The sequence below is a fragment of the Schistocerca nitens genome, chromosome 1, assembly GCF_023898315.1.
Source record: "Schistocerca nitens isolate TAMUIC-IGC-003100 chromosome 1, iqSchNite1.1, whole genome shotgun sequence".
Lineage (NCBI taxonomy): Eukaryota > Metazoa > Arthropoda > Insecta > Orthoptera > Acrididae > Schistocerca > Schistocerca nitens.
Window position 1 is genome coordinate 969,201,580 of NC_064614.1, and position 20,466 is coordinate 969,222,045.

The 20,466-nt window shown below is 43.1% G+C and overlaps 1 protein-coding gene across 1 annotated transcript in view; it reads left to right on the forward strand.

The window, feature by feature from the left end:
* Window positions 1-20,466, forward strand: part of LOC126237581 (apolipoprotein D-like) — a 92,946-nt gene that overhangs the window by 49,947 nt on the left and 22,533 nt on the right. Inside the window, exon 3 of the mRNA XM_049947735.1 lies at window positions 13,736-13,866. Within this exon, the coding sequence (XP_049803692.1) occupies window positions 13,736-13,866 (131 nt within the window). The remainder of the gene's footprint in view (window positions 1-13,735; window positions 13,867-20,466) is intronic.

Sequence of the window (20,466 nt, forward strand, 5' to 3'; positions counted from 1 at the left end):
TGACATCAAGGAGCAATGGCGGCACTTTTGGAATGATTCTGGAATTAATAAACAAGGTATCCAAGATCCTACTCTCGAATTACCGGACTTTGACCTGAAGAGATGTACCTGGACTATATTAAATCGTATCAGAACGGGCCATGCAAGATGCAATGCATACAAGTACATGAGGGGTCTATGCGACTCACCAGCCTGTGACTGTGGAGCACCAGAACAGAACGTCCGCCATATTATTGAGGAATGCCCCTTAAGAAGATACGCCAGACCTGTCTCAGAGGTTATATATCTGAAACCCTCTACTTTGGATTGGCTGTGCAATCTAGATATTGAGCTTTAAATATATGAATGAGTTTCTAGTCAGGCTTGCCAAGCTTTTAACGTGTAGTTATTCTGTCTTGAGTGTTTGTACTTTATCTTTTTGTGCTATTGCTTGTTTTTTACACATGTACTGTTTACACATTGTTTTGTTTTATACATTTCATTTACATATTGTTGTACTTATATAAAATATTGTCGCTGTATTGCCATACGCAAAATAAATAAATAAAGTAAATAAATAAAACCCACACTTTGAAAAAAGGGAACGCCAAACGGGAAGCCTTGCGTATTTCGTTTCACTTTTTCCTTTGTAAAATACGTTGAAACACTAGCTTTAACAACCTCAATCCAGTCCTCAGTTTCAGAAGCCAGCAGAAATTGGAAGCCTCCGGTCAAAAAGCGTATTACTTTCAACAACTGCTAGCCGACAGTAGCCAAGCGAAATATCTGCAAGGACTCCCTTGTCGAACATGATCGAGCACTGCTGGCAGCAATGTTAGCGGTAGATATTTTCCCATAGCAGCCATATCTATATGACGCTGATTGGAATGTAATGATATGCGGCAACGGCATGCATTTACAGTCGCAGGGGAAGTCTTATCCTTGTAGATAGAAGACAGGAACAAGAAGGGCAGGAGACCACACATAGCACACCTGGTTGATTCTAAAACCCTCTTTCTTTCGTGTTATTTTTGTGGTCTGTGCCTGATACGTTGATGGCGACCTGCCTCACCATGTCCTCGGTACAGCCCTGCTCTGCAGCAGCGTGCACTGATTTGAAACTTTTCTTTCAGGAGTAGCAGGCCCGCAAGGTATGCAGGAAAGCTGCTGTGAAATTTGGAAGGAAGGGGAGAGGTAGTGGCAAAAGTTAAGCTGTCAGAACGGATGACGAATTTTGTTTTAATGTTATTTACATCTACTTAAATCCAACATTGCTGTTAGTGGTAGGAGCATTAGAGGTAGTCATCACAATGTGTGATTTCAGATTTTTTATGCTTGCGAAGACGCATGCTTCAAAGAAATATCGGCTCCTCTTAAATTATGAAACAACCTTGACAATCACGACAAAGGAATATTCCTCTTTGCCTCCTACATTTGATGCCTCTGCAACGTGTAATGTGTGCCAACTCACTAACTTCCCACATCTACTCCTCTTCCTGCTATTACTCAGCAAGGTGCCGCAGTGGTAAAGATTTACAGTCGCTTTCGGGAGTGGTGTGGTTCAAATCTCCGCCGGGTCATCCCTGTTTAGTTTTCTTCCGTTGTTAACTGTAACCGGTTAGTGTGAATCCATGACGGTTTCTTTGAACAAGGATATGACTTATTATCTTTTCCATCCTCGTCCTGTCCCAACTTGCGCTCCGCCACTAATGATTTTGTTCTTGACAGGACATTGTAAATACAATCTTACTGCATCCCCCTTCATTATTTTGGAGCATTCTGATCGTACGCCATTAAACCGCAAAATTCATTCACCCCACCCGGTAACTCACCCTGTATTCGCCAAATAATTCACATTTTCAGCACCACTACATTTCCAGCCTCATTATCACTCTGCTTCGTCCGTACCTTACTTTCTTAATCATCAGTACAGGATGGCCAAAATTAAATTGACTCTGTGATTTGCACCAAACACAAGGAAACGAAAAAAACGAGATGCCAAGTTTGTTGACATTGTCAACCAGGAGAGATGAGACCAGTTGTAAATATTTTATTTAGTTAGGGACTGAAAACACATGAAGTCAAGATCGCACATAATCTTATTTATTCGGATGGATTACTAGTTTCGGCTAACAATATAGCCATGTTCAGGTCACAAAATATTCACGATTAGCGTTGGTGCCATTATGATCACATTGTCAAAATGTTTCTTAAATGTCAATATCCACACATAGAGTTAAAAACAGCTTTTCATCGTTCGAGGCCAGTGCAATTGAACGAGGGTCACAAAATAAAGGCGTTATGCTGTTAAAATTATTATCTGACTCTGATGTAAACACTGATTATGTCAGTTACCCAGTTTTAACAGCGTAACACCTCTGTTTAATACCATTCTTCAATTACATTGGTCCTAACGAAGAAGCGGTGTTTTTAGTTATATCTAGCTGGATGTTGATATTTTTAGAAACATTTTAACGATGTTTGAAGCCATAATTGCACTAGCACTAATCAAGAATATTTCTTGATCCTAAGATAGGTAGATTGTTTGCGAAGATAGTAATCCATCTAAATAAAGAAGATTTCATGTGAGATCTAGATTTCGTGGGTTCTCAATGGCTAACATAAAAAAACGAGTTAAATCCGCAAAAATATAGGGTCAGGTCGTACTGGGAAATCATCTCACGTAAACTGTCGATGTTATTTAACAACAAAGAAGTTAACATTGGATTCCAGATGGATAACAAACTGGAGCAAATGAAACGAAATACCATAAGGGGTGAAAATCGGATGAGAAAAGGGGAGTATATGAAAGATATATCAAGATCGTTAGATGAGGGGGACAGACAGGAATAAATTTTTCAGGAAGGTTCACAGAACATAACATGAAAGAGAAAAGTTCATTGACGGTAGCAAATACCATTCATTAGGAAGCATCGGAGACATCTTGAATATGTTATGTTACACTGCTGTCAAATTTATCTGTAATATCTTCAGCTTTATTTCTGCATGTCCCAACGTGTTAAAACACTATACATGGGTGTAAGATTATATTGAGGTGTTGCCTTGACATAGACATACCAACGTTTGAGCATCTTTGAGTCGACAGCTGCGTCATACGTAACAGTCTTTGGTAGGTGATTGACAACTGGCTTTCATTGGGTAGACCTCTGTGAGTGTCCTAAGCATCATCAATCAACCATGATACGCAATGGAGAGTTTTACATGTTTGGTAGTGCATATTTACTGATTGCTAATTCTGGACTGTGTCAAATGACGTAATGCTTTTAAGGGATGTAGTGCTATATGGACAATATAGACCATTTCTTTCACATGGGAAATAGCGATTTGTGCTTTCCTTTCTTGTAGCACTTGATAATGGGACCATGTCTCCCTGAAACATGTTAATTAAATAACACATTTAGACAACTGTCCTGATACCAGTGTTACATTGCATAGTGGCCGTGTACTATATTTTCTGATGAGTAAAGACTCGTGTTCTATGAGTTCATACAACACTGAGATGCCCCTACTGGCCTCACTTAAATCAATTAGAACCTGAGGATTCTTAACTCCTGGTATCCCCTCGTTCAGAAACCACCGGTAGAGATGAACCACGCAGGTTACTACGGGAGAGTTATATCGTGCACAACGGAAAATTTCTAAGGATAAAAATGCAGATCCTGTTTCAGAATGTTCTGTCACAACGATTTGTTAATTTCCCCCATGCACAGCTAACAGGCATTGCGATTTTGTCTGTTTTCACTTGAGCAATGTTTCACTGGTGTCTTGACGCGACTCATATACTTTTCTGATGATGTATTAGTATTTATGCATCTATTAGTAGATCCATACCTCGCAAAGCACCTTACGGTGTGTCGTGGAGGGTACTTCTGGTAGTATTACTTTTCCTCCCTAATGAACGGTACGTGGAAAGAACCACTTTCGACGGCCGGCCGCGGTGGTCTAGCGGTTCTAGGCGCTCAGTCCGGAACCGCGCGACTGCTACGGTCGCAGGTTCGAATCCTGCCTCGGGCATGGATGTTTGTGATGTCCTTAGGTTAGTTAGGTTTAAGTAGTTCTACGTTCTAGGGGACTGATGACCACAGACGTTAAGTCCCATAGTGCTCAGAGCCATTTGAACCATTTTTGAACCACTTTCGACGAACCTCCATTTGAGCTCTGTTTTCTCTGACTTTCTCGTAGTGGCCACTTCGCGAGATATTAGTGAGAGGAAGAAACAGGTTGCCACACGCTCCGTGGAACATCTGCTTTCGTAATTTCAACAGTAAACCTCTCCGTGATGCACAACTCTTTTCTTGTACTCCGTGTCGGTGTAATTTGTTGATCGTGTCCGTGACATTGTCGTGTCGACCAAATGATCTCGCGACGAAAGGCACTGCTCATCGTTGGATCCTCCTGGACCAGCTCGGTAAGAGCGACGTACTAATGGAAGGTACTCAACAATGTTTCGTAATCTACTTATTTCGTTTATGAATTATTAAGACTCTTGCAACGAATCTCAACCTTGTATGAGCATTCCCTACAAACTGTTTTACTTGATCATTCGACTTTCTGTCGTTCCGGATTATGCTTTGCATTTTATGATGATGACAGTCTCTAGTGACTTGTCGTCAATAATGTAATCTAACTGTAGTTCATCTCTTTGCATATTTGTTCGCGGTAAATTTACTTACGTTCAAGGTTTACTTCCAGTCCCTGCGCCAATTGTTGGTTACCTGGAGGTCTTTCTTTGGCTACACTCTACCTTCCTAAAGACAACAAAATCGTCCATAAAGAGCCTCACTGAGCCTTCAGCGTCCCTCATCAATCGTTAGCGCTAACGGCCGTATAACGCTCCCTTGGAGTACTCCTGAAATTACCTTTACATCTCTCGATTTTGTTCTGTTGAGAACGGTGTGTTGAGTTCTGTCCGCAAGAAAGGCCTAAATACACGAAAATCTGATTCAGTGCCCTGTAATCTTGTACTTTACCACGTTTTTGTTAGGCCGCTTTCTTGTCTGTCTGTCTGTTCGGTACAAATTTTGCAGTTGTTTTTAAAATAACTTCCCGATGAGCTGAAGACTTGAAATTTTAAACGTAGCTCAGACCTTGACAGCAATGCAATATTAACTCTCTTTCTTGTCTGGAGTGTGGCGGAGGGTACTTTAGTTATCAGTATTATTTCACGAAGAGCTAGAAATTTTCAATACAGCTCAGAATACGATGACAATGCAATATTAAGTCGCTTTCTTGTCTAACGTGTCGCGGAAGGTACTTCGACTATCACTGCCATTTCCCCATTTTCCTGTTCAAGCCACAAACGGTTTGAGGGAAGAACGGCTACTTCGAATCTCTCTGAGTTTTACCTCGGCGGGCACTTCGAGAGATATGCGTAGGAGGACGTTATATACTGGATGAGTCAGGTGCTGAGAAACTGACATAAACCTGAAATTTAACAACTGTTCGTGTTGTAATCTCATCAAAATGCTTGAAAACTACTGAATTGTTTCACATACAGACGTACACAAGATTTGAAATACAAAATAATTATCTACGTAATGACGAACTTACAATGTACTATGTATCTAAACAGGGCAAAAAAAAGTATGAAGTAATTTGTCCGAGCCCCAGACAGATGCCTAACACAATACAAATAATCCTGAGAACTTGTTATTGAGAATTTTTAATAACTACGAAGACACCTGTAAGACTTTAAACGAAAAACATGGAGTGCATGCTACATGTAACTGATGCATGGATAGTTCACCTCGTTACTGTTATACTACTTTCTAATTGATGTATGAATATTCCACCTTCTGAGTATTGTATGTCGCATTTTTTGTTTTAAACCTTCCAAGTATTTTCATGGCTATTAATAATTCACAATCACAAATTTTCAGGACTGTCTGCAGAGGTTACGAGAAATTATTTTATACTTTTTAATCCAGTTTAAAAACGAAGTCTATTAAAATTCATTTTTACCTAAATAATAATTGTTCACTAAGTAGGAGAGTGGAACTGTCTCGAATGCCTTACAGAAGTCAAGAAATACGGCATCAACCTGATCGCCTCAGTCGGCGTCGCTCTGTGTCTCAGGGAAAAACAGAGCGACATGAATTTCGCCATATCTGTGTTTCATATTTACATTACCCTATTTTTGAACCCTCATGAACTGCAAATTAATATTTTTGTAATGATTATAGTACAACAATTGAACGTTTAAATACAGTGTAATGGAATCTTGCATGTCGTTGTAGACTGATGACTGCATCTAAAAATGAAATGTGGAAATTCAAAACAAATATATTTACTACAACTGAAAAATACTTCTTCCTTAGTCATATTAAGTTTGATTGAAAATTTCTCTGCGAATTTCGGTAAATTCAATATACTGCATACCTTTTCGGCTGTTAAATTTCTGCCTCTAATAAATAGGCTCTGTTTGTTACCCCATCTACGTGTGCGTGTATTTGCAACTACTTTATACACGGTAAAGATTACTCTATTGTCCAGTCGCCATTTGTCAAGTGAGATATAGCAAACAGCTTTCTTATCACTTTGTAATATGTGCAACGGAATAAGACCACTAAGTACTTTAGTGCTTCAGTAATTAGTGGGTGCGACAACAGTACCCTAACTCAAGACAACGTTACCACTGTTTTATTATCAGTCCCTGAAAATAACAACCCAACTCCAATAGGAAGCAACAGTCTCGTAGTAGTAAACCGCTGGGGCGCTATGAGACTCGCTCTAGGATACCACTTTCCCAGGGGAATAAATTATCTCGGAGGTCGGCCGTTGTTCGTTACACATAGTGGGAAGTATTTTACTCGCAGAAAGTGATAAACCGTTATGTGCACTCACGCTTTAAAACAGTTTAAGTTTCCATACAGTTTCGAGTGAAGTTTTCCAGCTCCAACGTTCATGTTAGTGGAAGACATCTCAGTACAGTGAGTGCTCTAATGTTATACGAATTCCTGTTGAAACAGGTGTTTTATTTTTGGTGAAATTTGTTTTATGAGTATTAGGCCGTGGCCTAAGTCAAGTTTCTCCGCCTAACGTTTATGCATTATACACTGCCGGGGAAAAAATAGTAGACCCTTTTAGAGATCTCCAATTCACTCACGATTCATTGTCGCAACAGTGCATGTGAAGTAAATGAAATACTGCATTTACAGATCAATAGCACAAGCGATTCTGAGGTACCAAGTATGGGCCCGTGCCGAAACACCCATATTAGTTTGTGGTGTAGTCTCCATGAGTAGCAGTACAGGCACTAACTCTGCTATGCGGTCGATTACAGATGACGAATACTGCCTGCTCGACCCGTTCACGTAGTTCCGTAAGAGTTGTTGGTTGTGATGGAGCCTTGTTAGCAGAGGTGAGGTTGTGGCTCCTTCAACAAAGTCAAACATTCTACATGCATGGTGTTAACAAACTGATCTCTCGCTAGGTAAATTGCATTCGTCGCCAGGGTGACTGTGTTGAGAAATAATTATTGAAGAGTAAAGATGTAGAATGTTAATACCGTTTCTCTTATTTAAGAAGCCTTAAAACTTTTCACATAAAAAGTTCGGAGGCACTCCCTCGTTCTTAATTTAGTTTGTGAGTTTTTAATACTCCGAACTAACTACAAAAAGAAACGAAACTCACAACAACACATAGTGTCCATGTTTGATAGTGTATAAGTATACATCAGTTTGTGAACATTGAACCTTAAGTTAAATTGTTTGACTAGAACTTATTTTTGTTGTTGGCTTAAACGCACGTTATTAAATATATACACTGCCAGAAAAAATTACGACGTCGATTTCGATCTGATGATCCCATGTGCCACTTGGGGGATAGTAGACGTAATGATAACAGTTTCTTTAATTATAATAGTTTCAGCGTCGTCCACCAACAGATAGCGTAGTTGCATAGCTACCTGAGCGCCGGCTGTGTTTAAACCTTGACTGAATGCCCACAGCCAGAAAGCTCAGTGTGGTGCAAACATGTGAATCTACCGTCCAACGGAGATGAACTCATGCTAGCCAGCTGAGAGAGTTTGAGAGGGGCCAAATTGCTGACTTCCGCGTGGCGGAATGGTCCTTTCGGAGACTTGTCACAGAAGTTGGACGTGCTGCGTCATACGTGCAACGATCCTGGTATCTGTGGTCACGTGAACATTTTCACAACCGTAGATGGGGTTCTGGATGTCCACGCAGCACACATGCCCGTCATGATCGTCGTATTATAAGGGGAGCAGTGGCAGATAGTACAACTACCACAGCACAGATAACACGTGTCAACACGAACTTTAGCGAATTGGTTATTAGCCCTGGGACTATGGGCAAGCACACCTCTAGCTTGTCTTCCACTCACGCCACAGCATCCACGCACACGGCTCCAATGGTGGGTCACCTGGAAGATGGGGTGGCGCGCCGTGGTCTTCGGTGACGAAAGCAGATTCTTCCTGCAAGCAAGTGATGGTAGTTTGCGTGCACGACGTAGACCTAGTGAGAGTTTTATCGTAGAGTGCATTCGTCCAAGACACATTGGCCCCACCAGAGGCTTTATGGTCTGGGGAGCGACAAGCTGCTCGTTCACCTTTGGTGCTTCTGGGTAGGATGCTAATCAGCGCTCCGTAGGTGCATATTGTTGTTAGACCAGTTATTATGTCGTTATTGCATCAGGAAGGTGGTGTGTTGTTCGACAGGATCATGTTCACCCACACATTGCCTGTGAAACTTAACATACCCGGCAAGATGTGCAGCAACTTCCCTGGCCAGCACGATATTCGGACTTGCCTACAATCGGGCACATGTGTTGGGGCCAATTAGGGGCTGTGTGAAGGATGATCGCTGACAGTAAACCCAAGGAGTTGGGTTGTTGCAGACGTTACAGCGGTCGTGAGCGGTCTAGCATTTCCAAGCAGGAGGAGAGGCCGCTCCATGTGTCGGCGAACCCTTCGAATTCATGCTTTCAGTTTCCCGAAGGTTTCGCATTGTCTTGCAGAGTTTAGGGTGATGCCTTCAGGGATGAATTCCAATTGTACTACACCTTGAACATCCCAGAACACTGTGAGCATGACTTTGCCTTTTAAGGGCATGGTCTTGGACTCTTGTCACCTGTGGTCCTTTCTGGCGGAACTCCATTCCTGCTCTCCTGTGTAGGCGGTCAAAATGCTGAACAACTTTTACCACCTGTCACAATGTTGTTAAGGAACCTATCACCGTCCAAAATGCAAAAGAAATTGTTGACATATGTTCAATCTCCTGTGTTTAAAGTTGAGATGACCCTGGCGCATCTGAGCATCGTGATGAGATGACCCTGGTGAAGCTGAGCATCGTGTTAATACAGATGATCCTGACGATACAGGTGCGACTTCGGCTTTTACAAAGTATATTATTGCCAGCCACCATCATCTCTTAATGATTCGTATCTTAGGTGATGGCGACAATATCTTCCAGTTAGACAAATGTCAGTGTCACAAGGCCTGACTCATCCAATCGCGGGTTGAGCAGTTTGATAGTGAATTCACTTTCATGTTAGAAGCTGTGAAGCGGACAGCCATAATCTTCTGGTTCAACAATTTATTTGTTTATACCCTGAACTGCGCCATTCCATTGTGAAAAGTTCCGTAGAAATCGATCAGCGTAGTTGTAGTGAGCGAGCAGTTGAATAGACACGAATAGAAAAAGCGACGAAAATATGCAGAGTCACGGGAAACAGTCCGAAGAGATGTTTTGTGCAGAGCGCATACATGTACGCATACAAGTTTCCCTCAAATGGTTCTTCACTATGGCTGTCACCATTGACTGTTTATACTACACAAATACACAGATTTTCAGCATCTACCTCCACTCCTTTCTGTCAAATCTGATGTGCAAAATATTTACACAAGCACGCGTCATGAGTATGCTGCTGATCTGTCTCTCTGAGTTGATCCAACTTGATGAGTCTTGTCACAGAGTAAGGTACATGGTCCAAACACAACTGCGCGGTGACCAGGAGTCCCTTTGTATTGCGAGAAGCCTCGTGTCCTCTGGGGCGAGGTATCATGTAATCGTGGGAGTCGAGTACTGGTAGGTAAAGACTAGTCTCGATGTGATGAGGGTCATGGCTATACGCTGCGACATACGGCAAGATAAAGCGATAAAGTCTTCTGAGGATTACTCAGGCGGTTGTAGCTGCAAACACGGGGCAACGGTAACGTCTGAAGGCGTATGGTGATGCCGACCACGACATAGACAACGATGCAGGCGATGAGGGAGTCGGAAAATAGGTGACAGTCGATAACTGCTATTGTAACACAGATGATGGTAGAAACGACAACAAACATATGTTTGCAGCGGCGAAAGCAGTGGTGAATGGTGGGTGAATAGGTGATGGAAAGTGACACTGCGAAGAGCCAAGGATAATCGTGTCAGCAGCGAATTGAAGGGGCGTTCCATATTTTGTAATGATGGACTGTTTCAGGCGAGTCAACTCGATATCGGCCTTAAACGTAAATACTTTACGACACATTCACCGTAATACAATTTTCGCTCACCCACATTATTTACAGGAAGTGCGATGTAGTTCCGCAGTGCTGTTAGTTGGTGAGACATACACATTTCAGTCAGTCACTATCCTGCGCTGGCTGGCAATAGTACACCCATGCTCATAAATTAAGGATAATGCTGATACATGGTGAAACAACGCTCTGGTGGGCGGTTTGCGGGCTTAAATCACCTCGGGGTACGAGCATGCGCTGCATTTGACCTGCGGTCGTCGCACGGTGGCGCTGGCAGCAGTCCACATACGCAGAGGTTGTAACGCCGGAAATGCATATCCTCCTATTTCCATCTATTGTACTATAAATTTTTTTCCTTACTTTGTTACCTGAAGCTATGACATTTCTGTGTCTTTATATATTGTAATTGTTTTACTATTTGAATATACATATATTTATGCATTTATGTCGATGTGTAATTGGTTTGTTTTGTAAATATTATTTGTATTTTTACGCTGGGTCTGGCCTAGGGAAAACTATGGTATCGAGCGATTACATCGATAGGTCGTGTGGAGAACAAAAGTGTTTAGGGTCTTTGGTAGTGTTAACTCTGCCGCATGGAGCGCGGGCAGAGCGGAGTCTGGCTGGAGTAGGGTGGTGGAGCAGGTGTGTTGTGTGACGCTCCCGCGAGTTGCCGCGCTTTCGGGGTTTGGCAGCATGTAATTGCGCTCGACTTGCTATGATAGTTTCTGACACGGTGTCGCGGACGGAAGCATTAGGTGGCGCACATCAAGAGCCCGTTTCGCCTGGTGACAGAAGAAGGCGCGCCAACATCCAGCTTCTGCAACAGCAACGGCCGACAATGAGTGACTGTCGCCACCTCCTCAATCGACGAATTCAAACCTTCAATCAACCAACAAGGAAGACTGGAAGCACGTCAAGTTTTAGAACTGTATGGCAGACCTCAGCTTTTCAAACTGTTAAATTTTTCTCACTAAATTACAGCAACGTAGCATAAACCTTTGTTGCTCATTGTCCCAATTGCATTACCAGGCAGGGTCCCTTCCTTTTCTGGAATGAACCCGAGTGTTGTTGAAATTCATACGCCAGCATTAAAGTAATATTATTCTATTTCACTGCTTTAATTTCAAAGTTCAGTTAAAGTATTCATAGCTGGGTACAACATTTAGATTAACGAGCAGAAATTAAGAGTGCGAGTTTTGTTACCATATTTTAGCTTACCTGTGACTGCAGCTCAGCTTGGTACGTACTAAATTTTACTATTGTTAATTGTTCAGAATCATTTAATTCAACTTCAAAGTTAAATCTCTTATTTTTAAATTGCGTAGATTCAAGTAGCTTTTGAAATGATTGTTGAGGCAGCCCAAGACTAACCTTATTTTATTGAATTTCGTAGTGCTTCAGAAACAAAGTTCACTATTAATTTCAGTCACTAAATTAACTTTCAATTTTCCGGTTTTATTAATTCTTTTGCTAAATTAAGTCAGAGTGTAGCGAAATTTATTACTTCTGACAAACATTCAGTTTACACACGACACGTGTCAACCTTCAGTTGCCACGCTGTCAGTGCTAATTATATGTGCATTAATCTTTCATTTTCAGTTATTATAGTAGTTCTCCATAGGACTGGCGACCGTAATTTTCCCCAAATCTCAAATATCTAATTAACGCCAATTAATTGTTAACGTAACGACCGCACATTTACTTTCTTTATTAATTTTACCCTTTTCTCAAAATTAATTTCCACCAATTTCATTTGCATTTTTCCATTCATTTAGATGTAGCCCTTTCCTCCCTCTTTACCGACAAATTAACTTCGGTGACGATTGCTTTTCCCAGATTTCCATTAAGTGCACGTGGTTTAATTTTTCACTGTCATTGAGGTCGATAAGAGAGGGGGAGGTTACAAGGTGTGTTGTTGCATGTCAGAGTACGGCGCAGCGAGTAAGTGTGCAAACGTTTTCAGACTTGCTAATGGTAACTTTGTGTTGAAAATGGCTCAAAGAACACATATTGACGACGTTATGAGGGATAGAATACTAGGGTGACTGGAGGCTGGTCAAACACAGCAGGTCGTAGCATGGGCCATCCGTGTGCCACAAAGTGTGATCTCAAGATTATGGCAACGATTCCAGCAGACAGGAAACGTGTCCAGGCGCTACAGTACGGGATGTCCACAGTGTACAACACCATAAGGAGACCGATATCTCACCACCAGTGCCCGCAGACGGCCACGGAGTACTGCAGGTAGCCTTGCTCGGGACCTTACTGCAGCCACTGGAACAGTTGTCCCCAGACACCCAGTCTACAAACGACTGAGCAGACATGGTTTATTCTCCCGGAGACCTGCATGGTGCATTCCACTGACCCCTGGTCATAGGAGAGCCCGTAAAGACTGGTGTCAAGAACACAGTACATGGTGATTGGAACAGTGGTCCCAGGTTATGTTCATGGACGAGTCCAGGTATAGTCTGAACAGCGATTCTCGCCGGGTTTTCACCTGGCGTGAACCGGGAACCAGATACCAACCCCTTAATGTCCTTGGAAGGGACATGTATAGAGGTCGTGGTTTCATGGTGTGGGGTGGGATTATGATTGGTGCACGTACACCCCTGCATGTCTTTGACAGAGGAACTATAACAGGTCAGGTGTATCGGGACGTCATTTTGCACTAGTATGTCCGCCTTTTCACGGGTATAGTGGGTCCCACCTTCTTCCCGAAGGATGATAACGCACGGCCCCACTGAGCTGCCATCGTGGAGGAGTACCTTGAAATAGAAGATATGAGGCGAATGGAGTGGTCTGCCTGTTCTCCAGATCTAAGCCCCATCGTGCACGTCTGGGATGCTCTCGGTCGACGTATCGCTGCACGTCTTCAAACCCCTAGGACACTTCGGGAGCTCTGACAGCCACTGGTGCAAGAATGGGAGGCTATACCCCAGCAGCTTGTGGACCACCATATCCAGAGTATGACAACCCGTTGTACGGCCTGTGATCATATCCCATATTGATGTCGGGGTACATGCGCAGGAAACAGTGACGTTTTGTAGCACATGTGTTACGCCACGGTTTTCTCAACTTACCACCAATACCGCGGACTTATAGATCTGTGTCGTGTGTGTTCCCTATGTGCCTATGATATTAGGGCCAGTTTTGTGTAGAGCTATGTTGTGTGGCACCATATTCTGCAATTATCTTTAATTTATGAGCATGAGTGTATACAGAAGCAGGCGGTGACTGCTATCCTTCTGTTCACAGTACCTGGGCAAGTGGTACGAGCAGGAGCGCTACTTCGCAGTGTTCGAGCTGGGCGGCAACTGCGTCACTGCCGAATACACGGACGAGGGCACCGGCGTCGTCGGGGTGAACAACACCATGACTAACCTCGTGTGAGTGAGTGCGCGCATCGCCAGGTTAAAAATTATGAAGATTCCACTTTTTGTTTTCTGCTTGTCAGAGAACCAAACAAAATATAACCACAACTTATACACCTATTTTAGTTTGTATTCGAAGTGCAGAATCTGATCTAGAAGGACTGGGTTCGTTTACAATTTGGTCTTTTTCATTTGCGTTTTCTTTTATTTCCGTAAACTGCTTGGCAAGACGATTCGTTGAAACACACCGATCTTCACCCATTCTTCGGTCTCTAATGACCTAGAAGTCAAGACCTTAAATAATACCACGACTTGCTCCCGCAAATCACGAGCCAGTAGTTTGTGACCACAGGTCTGGCGCTCGATAGCGTCCCACTGGTCGTGAAATTTTGGTTATCATTGTAATCAGTGGTGTGAAAGCAAGTTGGCCTGCTGAACTGCACGACGTCATACAAGCACAGTACCATTTAGCGCCGTACCGACTTGGGTGGGCCGCAACTGGATTCGTATTTGGGAACAGCAAGTAGAAAGGAGAAAAGAATTTTGGTTTGACGTTCCCTCGACGACCTTATTAATGCAACACAAGCAAGATGGGACACGATGTGGATTAATAAAATCTATCTCCATTTGTAAAGGAACTATCCTAGCTTTTTCTGTAATGGATTTCGAAAATCACAGAAAATAGATATCTGGTTGACCAGAAGGGGACATGAATCCTGCTCTTCTGGAATACGAATGCTGTGCATATATTATTGCAACGCCTCTCCCAGTACGAGCTTCGAATTGCCTGGACAATTACATGTTAATCTAACGTTAACTCAGTAACGGAGAGCTGTTAGTACTGGAAATGCTAGACTCAGCAAATTGTTATTTGCCGTCACGTGTGAATGTTCATGGCATATGGATGTCAGTAATGCAAGTTAAGAGTGATTTTTAACTTTGGAACCAGTAATTTTCTGGTTAGGTCTTCGATCACTGTTTTAAATACAATGCCCTGAGGGAATAAAATTCATGGAATAGCGATATATACATATGCAGATGGCTGTAGTATTGCACAGACGATGCTGCCCTGGAGCTGCTATTTGTTTTTATGGGATTCACGTGAAAAGGTTACCTTCCGTGATTATGGCCGCACGACGGGAATTAACAGGCTTTGAGTGCGGGATGGTAGTTGGAGCTATGCGCATGGGACATTCCATTTCGGATATCGTTAGGGAATTCAATATTCGGAGATACACTGTAAAAACAGTGGGCCGAGAATACAAAATTTCAGACTTACCTCTCACCACGAACAACGCAGAGCTCAACAGCATTTACTTAACGACCGAAAGCAGCGGTGTTTGTGTATAGTTGTCAGTGCTAACAAACAAGCAACTCGGATTGGAATAACCGCAGAAATCAATGTGAAAAGTGCGACGAAGGTAGCCGTGAGGACAGTGCTGCGAAATTTGGTGTTAACTAGTATGGCAACAGACGACCGATGCCAGTACCATTGCTAACGGCACATGTCTACTGACTAGTGACCATATTGATTGGATCCTAGACAACTGGAAAACGCTGTCCTGGTCAGATAAGTCTCGATTTCATTTGGTAAGAGCTGATAGTAGGGTTCGAGTGTGGCGCAGGCCCCACGAACCCATGGACGCAAGTCGTCAAGGAGGCACTGTGCAAGCTGGTGGTGGCTTCATAATGTTGTAGCTGTGTTTACATGGAATGCGCTGGGTCCTCTGTTCCAACAGACTGGAAGAAGTTATGTTTGGCTACTTGAAGATCGTCTGCAGACATCCATAGATTTCGATTTTTATGAATGACAATATGTGATGTCACTGGACCGCAATTGTTCGTGATTGATTTGAGGAGCACTCAGGATGACAGGAGCGAATGATCTGGCAATCTAGATCTCCCGACATGAATCGAGAGGAGATTTCGTAGACAAAATCCTGCACCCACCATACATTAGCAATAACGGATGGCCTTAGAGGCAGCATGGCTTAATATTTCTGCAGGGGATATCCAACGACGTTTGAGTCCCAGTCATGATATTACGAGGTACACCATGACTTCCGTCACGTCTCTGTATAAAGTTAACAAGTTCTACATCATAAACAATAACAACGTTAGGTTAAACATAAAACAAATGAAAGTGACTGGTAGCCGAAATTAAAGATAAATAAGAACGTTCTAATTTTGAACAACTCGTTACAAAGAAACTTCCTGTCAGAATAAAACTGTGTGCCGGGCCGAGACTCGAACTCGGGACCTTTGCCTTTCGCGGGCAGGTGGTCTACCAACTGAGCTACCCAAGCACGACTCACGCCCCGTCCTCACAGCTTTACTTCTGCCAGTACCTCGTCTGCTGTGAGGACGGTGCGTGAGTCGTGCTTGGGTTGCTCAGTTGGTAGAGCACTTGCCCGCGAAAGGCAAAGGTCCCGATTTCGAGTCTCGACCCGGCACACAGTTTTAATCTCCCAGGAAGTTTGATATCAGCGCACACTCCACTGAAGAGTGAAAATCTCATTCTGTGAACTCGTTTCAAGTCTAAAAAATTTCTTCTTCATTTACATGTCTTCAGCATCTGGGTTCGTGTCAATCTAGGTTATATTACTATGGTTATTTGATAGGACTTGTGATGACTGCAATGAGCCCAGACATGCGGTTAATGATTACCAGGTAGTACAAATAAAAGACATTTAATTCAAGACACAGAAAATGGAAGTAACACACGGTTAAACGTCTGCAGTGTCCAATTCGAAGAAAGTCTGAAGAAGACACAGATACGTAATCTTCTTAGACCGAGTTTTGTTTTAGTTTGTAAGTAAAGATTTATCGAACTTGGCCTATTCTTCGTCCGGTCAGGTGTCCTGCATTGATGTCCTTACTTGACACAGTCGCAAAGGTCAAATTGGCGTATACAGTACATAGAGAAGCCGAGGTCGGTGGAGGCGATGGCTCCAGTAGCGACTGCTGGCTGCTCGTTGCGGTGCTGGTGTGCTGATCCTCTGTAGTTGGATGGTTGGCGCTGCGGTTGGATCTGGTCTGTCTGTGTCCAGACTCCCCCTTATGCACAGGCTTGGCGGACAGACACTTGCTCAGTGTTCAGACAGACATGTGACTGGCCGAGGGCTAAATTGGGCTACAAGGCAGCCTATGTTGTAGAGCCTTGAGGAGGACCTACGATTAGGCAACCCGCCAGTCTTGCCTGTAGTGCAGGTAGACGTAATTGCAGGATGTAGCATTGAGTACTTAGATTTGCGCTTTTCCACAAATTTGAAAATGAAAAGAATGAATGCGTTTACTCCACGATACGTATTAAAATGAGTGTTTCCTCTGAACAAGAACTACGTAAACACTATTTCTTGTACCTTTGGATTAGAGCAGGGCTAATCAACCCTTTCTACTTATTGATCGATCACCTTTTTATCTCTATTTGTAGTAAATTTTTCTGACAGCCCACCAGTTCCATAGTAATGGTGATTTATGGGGTAGGAGATTAACTTCATTTTATAAAAAATATAGAGTGTAGTTACAGCAAGTTAGAGCATATAACAGTCGTAGTTAAACATTTACAACACTTTTGTATAAAATCTCCCAAAAAATGTAGACTGCTTGTAGCTGCTAATCCTCCTTTATTGTGAAATCGAGGTACAACCAGTTTCGCGATAATGAGTCGCATCTTCGGGTGAAATTTGGTTGGGTTTTAATACAAACATATTTAAAGGTTTTTTTTTTTTTTTTTTTTTTTTTTAACAATGCATAGATTAAGCTGTCGTTGCCCACATAGGAAACATATGTCATTTACCAAATACTTATGTCACTTTCTTATGAACACCTACTGAAAATGTTTTTAAATCCCCCACCGTTTACCGTCAACCGTGAAAGTTGGAACGCCCACTAGTGGGCGGCAGGGACGAGGTTGACTACCTCTGGATTAGACGATCTGCATGGCTCCTAGCACTCCCACATCGATCTCGTAATGGCAGTTATATTTGTTTCTTCACCACTAGGAGTAAATACTGAATACTGCCGCAATAAGAACCTTAATGACGGAGATAGGCGGGTAGACGGTATATCAATATTCACATGACATGCAGTGTTCTTTTTCCTTTTTTTTTTTTTTCCTCTGCGGAGGCCTAATGGGTGGTTCCTTAACAGTGAGATCTGTGAAGCTTGCCCTCATGATTTGACAACTGGGAGAAGTGAGGCAACCTGCGTTCCTGTCATATTGCGATTTGTACTTGGCTGTTTCGTTATCATAACGAAACGACGCCTTTCCACACTTACACGGTCTTCTAAATTCTTCCCATATCTCTTGACTGATAGTGATACACGAGCTTGTCAAGGATTCGAAACAGTTTGTAAAGTAACATTATCTAAACAGTTCTCCACCTTCTTTAATCACTGGACAGTAAATAAATAAAGTGACACCCAAGGCGAAATGTGAATCCACCCAACATTCATACACTTTCTCTTGCAGGAATCTAAGAACGGCTATCTTGGCCGAGTCAAGGCTGCCTTAGGGAGAAGTGCGTTAACCTCTGCTCTATCATTATCTTCTCTCACAATCCTAAGGTGAAGAAATTACGTATGCAGAAAGTGTGTGAAGTGCATCCTTTTAAGTGCAGGAGAATATTTAGTTCAAAGTAATTGAAGAGAAGAACCGCACGAGTGCCTCATAGGAAGAACTATTTTGGATTGTCGAACTGTATGTGAGATAGTTAAATTTTGGACCTTACGGGGAGTGCAAAGAACAGACAGTTTATGGTAGGAAATTATTAAATTTGGAGTCTGCTGAATGTATACTTGGACACACAAAGGCAAAAACACAATTGACAAAAAATCTCGCAGACTAAGCTACGAACTGGTACGTGATATTCTGAGGTGATGCTCACACTATCTCAATACCTGACTGAATAAGGCTTCAAAAATAATTTTGAAATAGCCTTCGTTGCAAACAAATGCAAAAGTGACACCAACATAAATAATTGTCCTATACGCTCAAAAAAGATTCGTGAATAACTGATGCAGTGTAAATAACGCGAGGAACTTCCCCTCCCGGAGTGTCGACTTGTGTCTCTTATATGTGGTGGCTCTTACACTATGTGATCAAAAGTATCCGAACATCGGGCTGAAAATGTTACAAGTTCGTGCCGCCCTCCATCGGTAATGCTGGAATTCGGTATGGTGTTGGCCCACCCTTAGCCTTGATGACACCTTCCTCTCTAGCAGGCATACGTTCAATCAGGTGCTGGAAGGTTTCTTGGGGAATGACAGCCCATTCTTCACAGAGTGCTGCACTGAGGAGAGGTGGTGAGTCCTGGCACGAAGTCGGTGTTCCAAAACGTCCCAAACGTGTTCAATAGCATTCAGGTCAGGACTCTGTGCAGGACAGTCCATTGCAGAGATGTTATTGTTGTGTAACCACGCCACTACAGGCCGTGCATTATGAACAGGTGGTCGATCGTGTTGAAAGATGCAATCTCCATCCCCGAATTGCTCTTCAACAGTGGGAAGGAAGAAGGTGCTTAAAAAATCAATGTAGGCATGTGCTGTGACAGTGCCATGCAAAACGACATGGTGTGCAATACCCCTCCATCTAAACCACGACCACACCATAACACCACCACCTCCGAATTTTACTCTTCGCACTACACACTGTGGCAGATGACGTTCACCGGTCATTCACCATACCCACACCCTGCCATCGGACCACCACATTGTGTACAGTGATTCGTCACTGCACACAAAGTTTTTCCAAGGTTCAATCGTCCAATGTTTACAATCCTTACACTAAGAGAAGCGTCGTTTGGCAGTTACCGGCGTGATGTGTGGCTTGTGAGCAGCCGCTCGGCCATGAAATCCAAGTTTTCTCATCTCCCGCCTAACTGTCATAGTACTTGCAGTGGATTCTGATGCAATTTGGAATTCCTGCGTGGTGGTCTGCCTATTACACATTACGAGCCTCTTCAACTATTGGCAGTCTCTGTCAGTCAAGATCGAGCGAGGTGGCGCAGTGGTTAGCACACTGGACTCGCATTTGGGAGGACGACGGTTCAATCCCGCGTCCGGCCATCCTGATTTAGGTTTTCCGTGATTTCCCTAAATCGCTCCAGGCAAATGCCGAGATGGTTCCTTTGAAAGGGCACGGCCGACTTCCTTCCCCGTCCTTCCCTAAATCAATGAGACCGATGACCTCGCTGTTTGGTCTCTTCTCAGTCAACAGACGAGGTCGGCGTGTACGGTTTTGTGCTGTACGTGTCCCTTCCCGTTTCCAGTTCACTATGACATCGGAAGCAGTGGACCTAGGGATGTTCAGGAGTGTGGAAATCTCGCGTACAGACGTATGACACAAGTGACACCCAATTATCTGACCTCGTTCGAAGACCGTGAGATCCGTGGAGCGCCCCATTCTGCTCTCTCACGATGTTTAATGACAACTGAAGTCGCTGATATGGAGTACCTGGTAGTAGGTGGCAGCACAATGCACCTAATAAGAAAAACGTATGTTTTTCTGGGAGTGGTCGGACACTTTTGATCACATAGAGTGTCTTCGCACCGTATGAAATACTCGTAAATAGATATTAGGCAAGGGGGGAACTTGTCTGTCAAGCTACAAGG